The following is a 13,147-nucleotide window of genomic DNA, read 5'->3' on the forward strand; positions in this document are numbered from 1 at the left end:
TAAATTAAGCAATGTCCGAACTACAAGGCTGCTAGTCCGATCGTAGTCTTGCCATGATTTTTTCGGTTATATTTATATCTAAATGATTTAATAATGATCATAATAATACGACTATAAGGTAAATTAATACATTAAAAATGTCGTTTAATGTTAACATGTGTTGTCATTTGAGTCAATTTCGCCATTCCTAAATGACCTATTTAGCTATTTCACCATTTCCCTTGATTTGTTCTCGTAGCATGACTTCCCTGTCGAAAAAAAATGTTTATGTCAGAGAGAAGTATATTCACTTATTGTTAAATACAGAATAATTTGTTTATCAATATATGCTCTAAATATTATTGTTAGTTGAAATAATGTTATTATTTATTATTTGCCGCTAGCGAACTACTTTTAGGATTTATGATTTTTAAGAATGTGATCGGTTGTTGTAATCCTAAGTCATAATGATTTGACTACTTTTTATTTTCATTGGTCTATGGCCAGAATCCTACATTCTGAGGTAGTGCCTAACTTCAGGTATACATGCCGCTGATAAACAACGTTTGGTATTTATTATAATATTATGGTATATATTATGATCACACTTGATAGATCTCGTATGATCCGCTGATCTTTGAATTTAGATTATAAACATTTTGTGTTTGTATCATCAAACACGACTTTGGCGTTAATTCATTCCTAAGACGGTAAGTGGGCAGAAACGCTTGTTTTGATATAGTCTGACAAAATTAGAGTTTCATTAGGAACTACAGAGAGCTATATTGGTATTATTGAAGGTATTCTTTTTCTGAATGGTGTCTAATTTTGTTAATCAAGAACCCGTCTATATGAAAGGATCATATATTGTTCTTAACATTATTGGAAGTGCTATCCTGACACGAGCACACAAGACGATGCTTAAGTATATGAGCGATCGTACCTAAGGGAGAGAGGAACGCTAAAACATACGTAAACATGTTCACACGGACACTGATCACATGAAGAAAACACAATGTCAGTACTTTTTTTAATGATTAAGCGACACAATATTGCTTTGGTTCTATTCTTAATTGTTGTAATATTATTTTTATTGTTATAATACTATAATGGCTTGAATGTTTACAGGGATCGATAATTCATTTTTCTGAATAAATATTTCAGTTAAAAGTGTATTAATCCAGGTTTTTTTCCCCTGTGTGAGTATATATAACAAACTACCAGGAGCACACTTTCGAAGCCAAATATCGACAACTCTCAAGGTAATGTTAGTAGCAAGAGAATGTACAACTTATTTACAAAATACTTTGTTTTTGCTTTGAAGGACATACGGATATGTTCATAAGACAAGATATGTCTGGCATGATTTATATTTTGTGTTCAGACGACTTAGATAATTGTTCTGAATATGCTGTTGGTCAGCAGTCGCAACTAAATTTCACGGCAATCTCTTTATTGCTTTTCTGCTTTTGTTAATTTAAGATTATTGTATACCTTAAGATTCATAACTTATAAAATGAAACTTTTTTAAACGTCGCTTAAATGGTAAAACTTTGCGTCAAAGAAATGTATGGAGGACGGCTGCGAACACATGCTCTTCGTGTACCCTTTAAATAACAGTTGGCAGTGAAAAAAAATTCCGATCGACATTCAGTGGCGAACAATTATACTGAGACATGTCAACTAAGATTTGCGTTGACCAAATAAAGCGTTAATTTTGAGAAATATAAAATTACACATTAACGGCTATTTCCCATCGATTTGATTGAAAATAAAATCATTGGTAAAAATTCTGAAGACGGACAGAAATACAGAGTGATCTATTTTCTACTCAACTTTTGTTCATGCATCAGTATTAAAAAACCAACAAACATAATTAGCTTCATATTATTTTTTGTATGTGGGGGGGGGGGGCGGGGGCAGGGGCGGGGCGGTGGCGGGGGCGGGGCGGTGGCGGGGGCGGGGACGGGGGGCTTTCATATCAATACCATCAGAAAGAACGTATGCAAACAATTACATTTCACATTGCAAGTGCAATAGTAACACAGTAATCTTTAACGATTCTTAACAGAGAGAGATTACACCTTTTCTGTTCAATAAGTATTTAGTTTGTAACTCTCTAAACGAAACAGAAAAAACACGACATTACGTACGGTAATATATGCTGAAACTAAAATATTACAAATGAAACGTTATTGCAGCAGAATTGCTTATTAAAAACGCACCATATGCTTCAGAACAGGCAAATATTATCTTGACTTAAAATTCTTACACTAAATATTATTCGGAATGAGCGGGGATTCATCTATTTCACAATGAGATACTTATTTCCACAACGTTCCTTAGGGATCTGGGACATGTAATATCGCACGAACGTTGTACATTTATTTGATAATTAAGGGTCGATATTTAAATATCAGACAGTTTTTAGTGTCACAATAGGTGGATTATACAGACATAAATGATGGAATCTAGCTCTTTATGTAGAAAAATGTCAAGAAAGATGTATGTGTATGTCTCTTATTTGGATTAACACTATGAACAATCGTAACAAAATGTATATTTGGAATATAGGAGATAGTTACGCTGTCATAAGTTACTTTGTCGAAAACCATAAATTTAGAGTGTCAATATTATTTTTTGATTCTATAATAATATATTTTTGAGTCCATAATAATATATATTTTTAGCACTGATAATTTTTACTACCAATCGTCTATATGTTCTTGTTCAGGATCAACTATATAACCGATTTACGTTTACAATACGTAAGTACCACTACTAACAGAAAAGCATATACTGTAATACAAAGAAAACTAGAATGTTTAGAACATTTATACGCTTGGTGTTTTAAAACAACTGCGCAAACTTGATTCCTTAAATATTGCCGATGTTTGGTATTATTTGTTTGGATGTTTGGCCGATATTTTCAATTACACGTAATACAAGATTCATATTTATTATTGAAACTGCGGCCATTCATAATTGTCAATTCATTTTGTTCATATGTGAAATGTTTCTTTAAAAAAGGGACACGAACATGAAAAGTATTCTACAATAAGTAAATGCTGTAAATTGTGTAAATATAAGTTTATAAAAATAGGAAACTGAGATGCAAAGATGTTGCCCTAGGAGATTTCTAGACCTAAATCATTAACCGTAAAAACGGTATAACGTCCGTCAGATTATTTCTCATCCTCCGTTACATCAATTGATTTAGAACGTTTACTACATTACCAGAGTGTAACATCACAATTCACGTGGGTTTTCAACGATAGTTCATGCAAACATGTATGTGTAGTAGGTAATAATAGACATTTATCGTTTTCACAACATAACAAATACCGTTATTTGTATTAAAATCATATTGTATTTTATGATTTGGTTCTTATTGTATGATTTGCTGTGTCCCCCCTCCCACTCCCCGACACAGACTACTTTAATCAAGTATTTATATATTTGAAAACTATACATCACATTTTAACTAATATGACATAATCATCAGGCAGCGTTAACACGCTTTTTATATTGCTGAACGTGACGAGAAATACCATTTTGATATAAGTACACTTTTCAAACGTGACCATATATACCCTCTTGATCTAGGTTCCATTTTCGAACTTGAGCTGAATTACACTTTTGATTTACGTTCGCGTTTTGAACGCAACTGTGAGGACGTCACTGGAAATACCCGTTTTGAACGCAGCTGTGAGGACGTCAATGGAAATACCCGTTTTGAACGCAGCTGTGAGGACGTCACTGGAAATACCCGTTTTGAACGCAGCTGTGAGGACGTCACTGGAAATACCCGTTTTGAACGCAGCTGTGAGGACGTCACTGGAAATACCCGTTTTGAACGCAGCTGTGAGGACGTCACTGGAAATACCCGTTTTGAACGCAGCTGTGAGGTAATGCCCGTTTTGAACGCAGCTGTGAGGACGTCACTGGAAATACCCGTTTTGAACGCAGCTGTGAGGACGTCACTGGAAATACCCGTTTTGAACGCAGCTGTGAGGATGTCACTGGAAATACCCGTTTTGAACGCAGCTGTGAGGACGTCGCTGAAATTACTCGTTTTGAACGCAGCTGTGAGGACGTCACTGGAAATACCCGTTTTGAACGCAGCTGTAAGGACGTCACTGGAAATACCCGTTTTGAACGCAGCTGTGAGGACGTCACTGGAAATACCCGTTTTGAACGCAACGCAGCTGTGAGAACGTCACTGGAAATACCCGTTTTGAACGCAGCTGTGAGGATGTCACTGGAAATACCCGTTTTGAACGCAGCTATGAGGATGTCACTGGAAATACCCGTTTTAGACGCAGCTGTGAGGATGTCACTGGAAATACCCGTTTTGAACGCAGCTGTAAGGATGTCACTGGAAATACCCGTTTTGAACGCAGCTTTGAGGATGTCACTGGGAATACCCGTTTTGAACGCAGCTGTGAGGATGTCACTGGAAATACCCGTTTTGAACGCAACTGTGAGGACGTCACTGGAAATACCCGTTTTGAACGCAGCTGTGAGGACGTCACTGGAAATACCCGTTTTGAACGCCGCTGTGAGGACGTCACTGGAAATACCCGTTTTGAACGCAGCTGTTAGGACGTTACTGGAAATACCCGTTTTGAACGCAGCTGTGAGGACGTCACTGGAAATACCCGTGAATCTATTGTACATTTGTCTCTGTGCACCCTAATTTTTGACAAGTATTCCATTGAACGCTGTTTATTATTTACGAAGTGGATTGGTTTTGTAAATTTGTAAATGTTATTTTTCAAACCTCTTGGTTAGAACGACATATTTACTGTGTGTAGTAAAATGTAGTAAAAGTTGATTTCAATTTGCTACGGACGCATCACAGCCAAACGTCCAATCCTCGAGGAGCCATGATTGTTATCGATCAATATCTAAGAGGTTTGCTTTATTGAAACACGAGACCTACATGCAAAGAGTAATTTTACTAGACCGATTGGTCTGGTGCTGTCAGTGTTTCAATCACGATTTTACGCTTACGAACCAATAGCATAGTTTTATAAATTAAACAGCGATAACACACTAATTAATTATTGCTACGTGTTACGTTCAAAGTACATATTCCGATGCATTTAACATGTAAAAAAGGTTTGATGATATACACCAAAATCGAAATAAACGACAATTAGAAGGCGTTGCGTAAGAAAAATTGTTATACGAACGCGTTTTTGGCTCTTTTGCTCTTGTCTGTTAATTTTTAGCTCGGCTGTTTTCGGAGAAAACCCGAGGTATTGTCATAGCCAGCTCGTCGTGTCCGTGTCCGTCGTCGTGTCGTCCGCGTCGTGCTAAAACCTTAACATTTTTGTTAAGGTTTTTTTACATTGGCTCTAAAATCAAAGTGCTTCTACCTACAACTTTGAAACTTCACATCTAGCTGCACCTTGATGTGTTCTACACGCCACACCCAGTTTTGGGTCTCTAGGTCAAAGGTTGGGTCACTGTGTAAAAAATGCTGATAAGCTTTCGCAGCCGAGCGTTATGCGGTGCTCTTGTTTTTATTGTTCTATTACTATAAATACCTTCATAACTTCTAGTGAATCGTTGCATAGTTTTCCAACGACAAAGTTTAATGAACCATAATTATTGTCCAAATATATTTGCATTCAATGATTCATTCAATGCAAGATTTGATAACAAGATAAAAGCTCAGTCAAGTTTACAAGCTTATGAATTTGTGTACAGGTTGTGTCTTTGTTTATCTATTTAACATATTCATACGAGTTCTTTACTTCTCCGGAGGAACAGGAACAAATCATATCGCCCCATTGGTGCAAAAAGGTAGCATGTGCCTTCTTATTTCAATGTCACATGGTACCTTTTTGCACCAAGAATGCGATATTTTAACGGATATAATCTTGTTCGTATGTAGGGCTTTACTAACCTTTGGAACAGGATAATTATTATATTCATTTTGCTATCAATTCGTTCGTATCTTGCTGCGTAAAGACAGTAGTTATTGTATCATAAATATCACCAAAAGTTTTTTATGCATGGTGTTTTACTTTCGGAGGAGAGTTAACGGATAGTACATAAGAATTTATTCTGAATTTTAGGAGAATTTGAGAGTTCGTTTACAATTTAAACATAAGCCTTTTACCCCCAAAGTCCTCCTTAAAACATAAACTTATTACTTTCAACAAGTCAATCGCATAGTAATACTAAGAATAATAAAAATCAAAGTCGCGTTAGCCTTCGTTCATACCAAATAGTCACTTATATAATAATTTTTGATGTTATTTGTAGTAATGCACATGTGTGGGTATATTGTAATAAATACATAACGTGCTAATCATAAGAAAAATATAGACATAACATGTTTGTGACAGTTTATAAGAAAAATAAAGAAACAAAGAAAATAAAAGTCTTCAAATTTCAGCCAGTTACTGGTATTAAATGAAGATGAATCTCATTTACAAGCGTGTTTATAATATATAGTATGCTAGTGTTGTATTGCCTTACTCTAGAATTAATTTGATGTTAAAGAAACTGATCAGCGTGTTGTATTTCATCAATTGTTTTTCAACGCCGTATCCGTACAAATGCTTATAAAATCTAAGAATAAACTTACTTCATGAAACTATGATCTAATAGTAATAGTTAAAGAAACTGTTAAAAACGTGTTGGTATCTGTTGCACACCAGCTCATCAAGACAAGTGCTTAGAAATATATCAGTTTTGCGTGAAAGTCGTTTAGATCCTAATTTATCAATACCGTATGTGAAGATGGTTCGGTGTTAAACGTAGTTGTAATTACAGCATTCGAATGAAATGTTATTGGGAATCCATTGTTCTAACATATTATATTGATAGAGTCTTTAAACCACCAAGGTGTAAAGTTTAATTGAATGGGCAAAGGAAACAAATTATGATTGAATTATGATTGAATCAATGTACTCAGTTCATGATGCTTTCAATGGAGCCTTCATTCGTTCAATATTATGCATTCTCGTTATTTTAAAAACGAGAAAACTTTAAAGACCGAGACAACAGAACGTTTAGATTGAAGTCCTATTTACTCGTCTTACTCACAATAATTTTAAATCAATCATAACTGATTATGCATTATGTTGCCATTTATTTTATCTAAGATAACATAATTGAAACATTAACTTTTTCTAGTATTTCAAAACAACAACGAATGTTTTTCCAACATTAATATTTTTGTTTGACATCGCCTTTTTGTTCTTAGACATCGCAATAAGATAATATCGTGAAGTCTGCATGTGGAATGAAGAATGTTTACAATAACGAATAGGTTTGTGCAAATTGCTTATTCAGCTGCCTTTATCAGCTATAGATAATAATTTCATCGAGCACAATCTATTATTAATTACTATTTTGCAACTATAATTAAGTGCATATGACAACCTGTCCGTATTATTAAATAAATCAAACACCGGTATTTGATCGTGCTCAGACACAGCTATTACTAAAACGATGTTATTTAAAGGGCTAAAATTTAATGATTGGCGAAGGACACCGATAACAATATATACAATAACACACAAACATTCCGATAAATGACAAAGCTTAATTGAGATGATTTAAACAAATGTCTATTGTTTGGCATAAGGTCCTTCCTAATCATACATGGTATATGTAGGAGACTCATATCATTCGCTTTGTTTTATGTAAATTAAAATAGGTATTTTTATGCGTCTTGGAAATCGTTGCATTATTTGCATTGAGCATCTGAATATCTAGTCGTTTGTTTAACAATTCTTGCTAAGCAAACATTACAATGTATTTGAAATTGGCGTCTTATGTAAAGACATATATGTCGCGTTTGTTTCTGACAACGTTTATGTTCGCTTTGTTTTGATGACAATATATACTTACCAGTACCCTATCGCGTGCGTCTGTATACCATATGCCATAAATAGTTCCCCACTCTTTATTATTTGAATCATGTTACTTTGTTTTGGTATGAAAGGGCTTTGACTGTAAAACACAGATCATAGGTTAGCAACACCTATTTCGTTGCGAACATAATACGCACTTGCTGATTAACAGAACTGTCTTTGAACACTTTCCTCTACAATATCCTTTCGGCCAAGTGCATGCCATTAACTCACCGCACCGCTATAAACGGTTTAACGAGCTGAGATATAATGTTCATGTTTAAAAATGGTAATAAACGCATAAAACTTTTTGCTAGAGCCTTGTCCATAGACTCAAAGGTACATATATTATCAAGCTGTTATAGATAATAATTTGATACATTTGATAAGTTGGTTAACCTATCAAATTTCTACTTCATCGACATATTTCTAAATTTGTCTGATATCTTATTACCACGGGACTCTAATTTTGATATCAACACAACAGTCACAAGTCACTATCCCTTATGCTTGATTTGATAATAAAATAAAATTAACTCAACGTAGACAGACATCTTGGCAGACTGTCTGTTTTTACAGTAAAAATGTATGATGCTTAAAATAGTTATTTCTCAACGTCATACTGTCAGTATGGAGCGTAAAGCCCCAAAAGACTATGAAATTCAGAAACCAGATTAACGTATAGTAAAATAATGGGGAAATGCATATCATGCACATACCATATTTTAAATATTTAAGATAAAAATTGTAGTCGAACGAATAGTTGAATTCCACATGTATCTAAACTTACATCTTTACATGCGTTATAGCCATTATTCTCAGATGACTGGCAATAAATTAATCCTGTTCTTGAAGCGACCAGGTATACAATTTGTATAGCGAGGTTTGTAGCTTTGATATAATAACGAAATCTTGCTGCCTGAAGCATTCTTAATGACAGATTGCTGACATTTAAGCACTCTCGAGAGATGCTAGCGTTTTTTATCAAGTAAGAAATTACTAATTGGTATGCCGTTTAACATATTGGTAGCCGGTGAAATGTGACGGTTCTTATATAATTAACATGTCTGTTCTTGCTGCGATTATTCGTATGATCTTTCCAAATAAGCCATTTCATTTATTGACTACACGCTTTTACAGGTACATTAAATTATAAAAACTGAAATGCTTAAATGCTGTAAGTCCTTATTATTGCGTCATGCTGTATACAATCAACATATTTAAGCAAATGCGTGAAGCATCGTTCTGGTTCTTAATCGAAACTGTATTCTAAATCCGTTTATCCGACCACGACAGGAATCTCTCTGCAAAAAACAAACAATATAAATGCTACGTACACTAAGGACATTGTTATTAAATAACGAAATACACATCTATGAGTATGTTCAATTAGTTTGCTGAAAGTCTGGTCAATATATGATGTAAGCATAGACTTTTCAGCGAGATTACGATCGAAATATCAAACATTTATTTCAGTAATTACTCTTACACCGATTTCTGGCAAATGTAGTGCTGACTCCTATCACAGCGATCATCGTTCCAGTTGCCAGCATTTATTTCCAGGCAATTCTCGTTGTTTGCGTCATTGCTTAGGAACAACCTGGCGCCGGAAGTCCTGTCGGACACCGGGTCACCGGAAGTGGCCCACATCCATTCACCTTCAACTCGCAGGTCGTCTGCTCCTATCCAGTACTCCGCCTCATTGGGACATTTAAGTTTATTTTTTAATCATATACACAAATATGCAAAATAAATATGACAATACGTTTATCATATCAGTTAAATAACAATATACCGCGTGTGTATGATTTCAAGTGTTTCAATTTGATTTCAAAGGATTTTAACTGACTCATGCCAGTATCCATGTAAAACTCGTGCGTTTGAAATGATGGGTTAGTTGAACTACGACCATGCCAATACAGTTCGGGTTTTATTTTTGTTTTCTAATTGTAATGACCCACGGGGTAACACTTGCTAACAAAAACGAGTATTTTCGTCCTTTAGTCTTCACTCAATGTGCCGTAGCGTGGACTCGTTAACAAGGAATGCGTTCTCTCCAGGGTCCACAATCTCAACGAGCTGAGCATTGTAAATCACCCGGAACGCCGTCTGAAAGGGGTCCACAGTGACGGGGATTTTAAGGGTATTGTATGAAACTTGATCAGCACTGGACATCTCCATTAAATACAACAATGTGTTTTTTTAACTTGTTCACCTCGGACAGGCGTAAACAGAAACCCAATATTGGGTTCGAAATGTGGTTTTGAAACGAATGCGATATATGTGCATATATTAAAAAGAAACAATCGTATTACAAACGACTCTTAACTGTTCATCCTGTTAGCAATCATTTCGACGACATATGCTTATTGATTGAACAATTCTTCAGCATGATAATGATATCAACAGGGGTTATAACGCTTATGTCGGTGTTTATAATGATGTCGATGATAAATATAATGCAGGTGTTTATACATCGAATGTATATGTGATTGTAGCGTTCCTGTTAATAATGACGACGAATATGTTTCTGAAGCTGTTCAGCTGTTACTGGTATGCTCTCACCAGAGCGTTGATCCAGGTCTCCGTATCGTGACTGAAGTGGTAGCAGTTCTCATGGTGTTTCACGAAGCCGTCGTCACACCCTCGTGCGACTGTGGAATGAACTTGCTGCTTATTTTCATATTTTCTGTATAGCTATAACCTTTGATTATATTATACTGTTTACGAGAAGATGTTTCTAGAACAGATATCAGGTAAAGATCTTGTATTGGCATTACATTTTATGCTTTCATATACCATTGTACATAACAGCACGTAATAGAAAAGCGTTATTTTTCATATTCAATATATCGGGCTTGTATGAATGATGAAATAGTCAATAGCGTAAGAAGCAAAGCAATACGCATATCAATAAATATAATGATGTCGTCATAATTTAAATACTTTCTGCTTGAATCAGTTAACAGTAATTAAGAACGAAAGCCGAGAACGATGGACGGTTCAACGGCTCAAGTTAGCCAAGAAAAAACCTTTGAGGCTATCCATGACACAACCTTTGTGATTGCGCTGGAAATGACCACCAACGGGGCCAATACGCGCCAATAACTTATGCATATACTAAATTTAAGTGCTAAAGAAAACTACAGATACTTTTTTTATATCAAAGCAGCACGTTATATTGTTGACTTATTCATGTAAATGCTTTGACGTGAAACAGCTCACGTGTCATACGTTCATGCAACTGAACAAAAGCATTAATGAATAAACACGAAGTTTGGTTTTTGAAAAATCAAATATTCATAAACTCTGTGAACCATATGATATAAAGTCAATCTTACCAAAAATGCTCACAGCAAAACACGTAATCACGTCAATAACGACAGACATTTTGAGCAAACCTGTCCTTATCAGATGTCTGAACTTAAATGGGAGTCATTCAAGATAGACGAATTCCTTTATAGTTCTCTTTCTTTAGTGTAAGGCCATTCTGTAGAGTGTTTTTCGTGCTCAACAACATTTTGTACAACCTAGTTAACTAAAAAAAATAATAAGAAACGTGTTTAAAATATAATGAATTCATAGTAATGGAAAAATAAATAATAATTGGCATACTTAATAATAGAAACACAAAATAAATGTGATGTGATACATTTTTAAGTACTAATTTTTAAATATACTATTATCATTATTATAAAAGTTATAAACCACACAAAACTTATAATCTTTTAACAAATTGTGTTTTATGAAAATAAAATATTAACACAATTCATATTGGTCCCCAAAACTGGCACCGGTATATGTAGATGGCTAAGTATTACATAAAAACATGTATACACATAATTTACACGTTTTACTGTCAATGTGTTGCACCTTGTTATTGTAATAGAAGATGCCATTTCGGCGATAAATATTCATGCTTTTATACTATCATTGTTTAAAGCACAACTCCGTCCAATTGTATTTGAATGATTGATGTTAAATTTCTTTTTTGTTTATCATGTAATTTTTATATCACAAAGGCTGTGTAACTTTCTTTTCAAAAAGTGTGCTATTATTGACATAAATGTTAATTGTTCGAATATTGAATGAGAATCGCTAAGTCGATTTTACTGATGTTAACAGCCCAAACACAAGAGACAGGAAGAAAGCTCCTAAATAGTTCATGGTTAATTAGGAACTTCCGCGCCTGAGCCTGCATTATGGAAGGACCCGAAGTGTCGTCCCAGCTCGCTTACCTAATTTACTTACTAGTCTGATGAAATCTTGGACGAAATTTGAATTTTTCTGCAATTCCTAGCCATATCTTTTTTACTGAAAAAATTCAATCTTGGTGTGGTCTTCTGCTGTGTCGGGAAGCAGGAATACGCGGAAAAATCCCAACCGGCCGGTATGGTACCCACCTACCAAAATCGCATGCGCCGGGGCACGGATTGAACCCGGGTTGTCAATGTGAGAAGCACTTATACCAACCACTGGGCTGAACGAACATCCAAAAAAGCAAAATAATTCATCATTATATTTTGCTAAATCAAGGCAATAATGGAACACAGGGAGATGAAGTTTGTAGGGTTACTGGTTGAATAAATTGGAAACATCAATTTCTTTTCAAATTAAATAAATGAAATATATCATCAAAATGTTGTTTTTCGAATTAAAAAGCTCAAAACCTTGGCGCACACGGACGGTTAACACAGTTTTTAAACAGAATCACCTTATTTGCTATCGTATCTAACTTATATCAAGTACCATTGCACTTGTTCGGTTTATATATTCTGTAGTTAAAAAAGCTTTTAAACTCTATCACGATTTAATATTTTAACAATATATGAAGACATCTGTGATGCTGTGATATTGTTTATTGAAAAAATATTCAAACATGCATCCGATTTGTAGCGAAGTCACATTTTTTAAAATATAAATGATATTAATAATTCGAGTTATTGGTCAAAAACTAGTATTGTATTTATCTCTGTTAATATCAGACCCTATCGCTTTGGCATAAATTCCGTGTTCAGTAACGGAAAACACTGAACATTATAAATGTGATTACATAATTATTATATAAAAAATGATGTGCAATTAAGCATTATACAAAAATGACGCTACTAATCTATTCGGTATATTGAACGTAATAAATTTAATCTGTCCTATATTAAGTTTTACATATCAGACCTGAAACATGCTTATTATGATAATCTTTTAAAATTCAAGCACTTGGGTACGCCTGATTTCAAATCGGTACCGTAGATTCGGAATAATCAGAAACAGGAAAACAAAACGTATTCATA

The 13,147-nt window shown here is 34.7% G+C and overlaps 1 protein-coding gene across 1 annotated transcript; it reads right to left on the reverse strand.

Annotated features, from left to right (window-relative positions):
* Nucleotides 1-9,024: 9,024 nt before the first annotated feature.
* LOC127841861 (perlucin-like) lies at nt 9,025-11,269 on the reverse strand. The gene is made up of 4 exons (XM_052370988.1): nt 11,198-11,269; nt 10,422-10,510; nt 9,346-9,554; nt 9,025-9,160 (listed from the first exon to the last, which is right to left on the reverse strand). Exons 1-4 carry the CDS (start codon nt 11,244-11,246, stop codon nt 9,136-9,138), a joined length of 372 nt encoding a protein of 123 aa, XP_052226948.1. The 5' UTR covers nt 11,247-11,269; the 3' UTR covers nt 9,025-9,135.
* Between the last annotated feature and the right edge of the window lie 1,878 nt (nt 11,270-13,147).

The sequence above is a fragment of the Dreissena polymorpha genome, chromosome 8 (assembly GCF_020536995.1).
Source record: "Dreissena polymorpha isolate Duluth1 chromosome 8, UMN_Dpol_1.0, whole genome shotgun sequence".
Lineage (NCBI taxonomy): Eukaryota > Metazoa > Mollusca > Bivalvia > Myida > Dreissenidae > Dreissena > Dreissena polymorpha.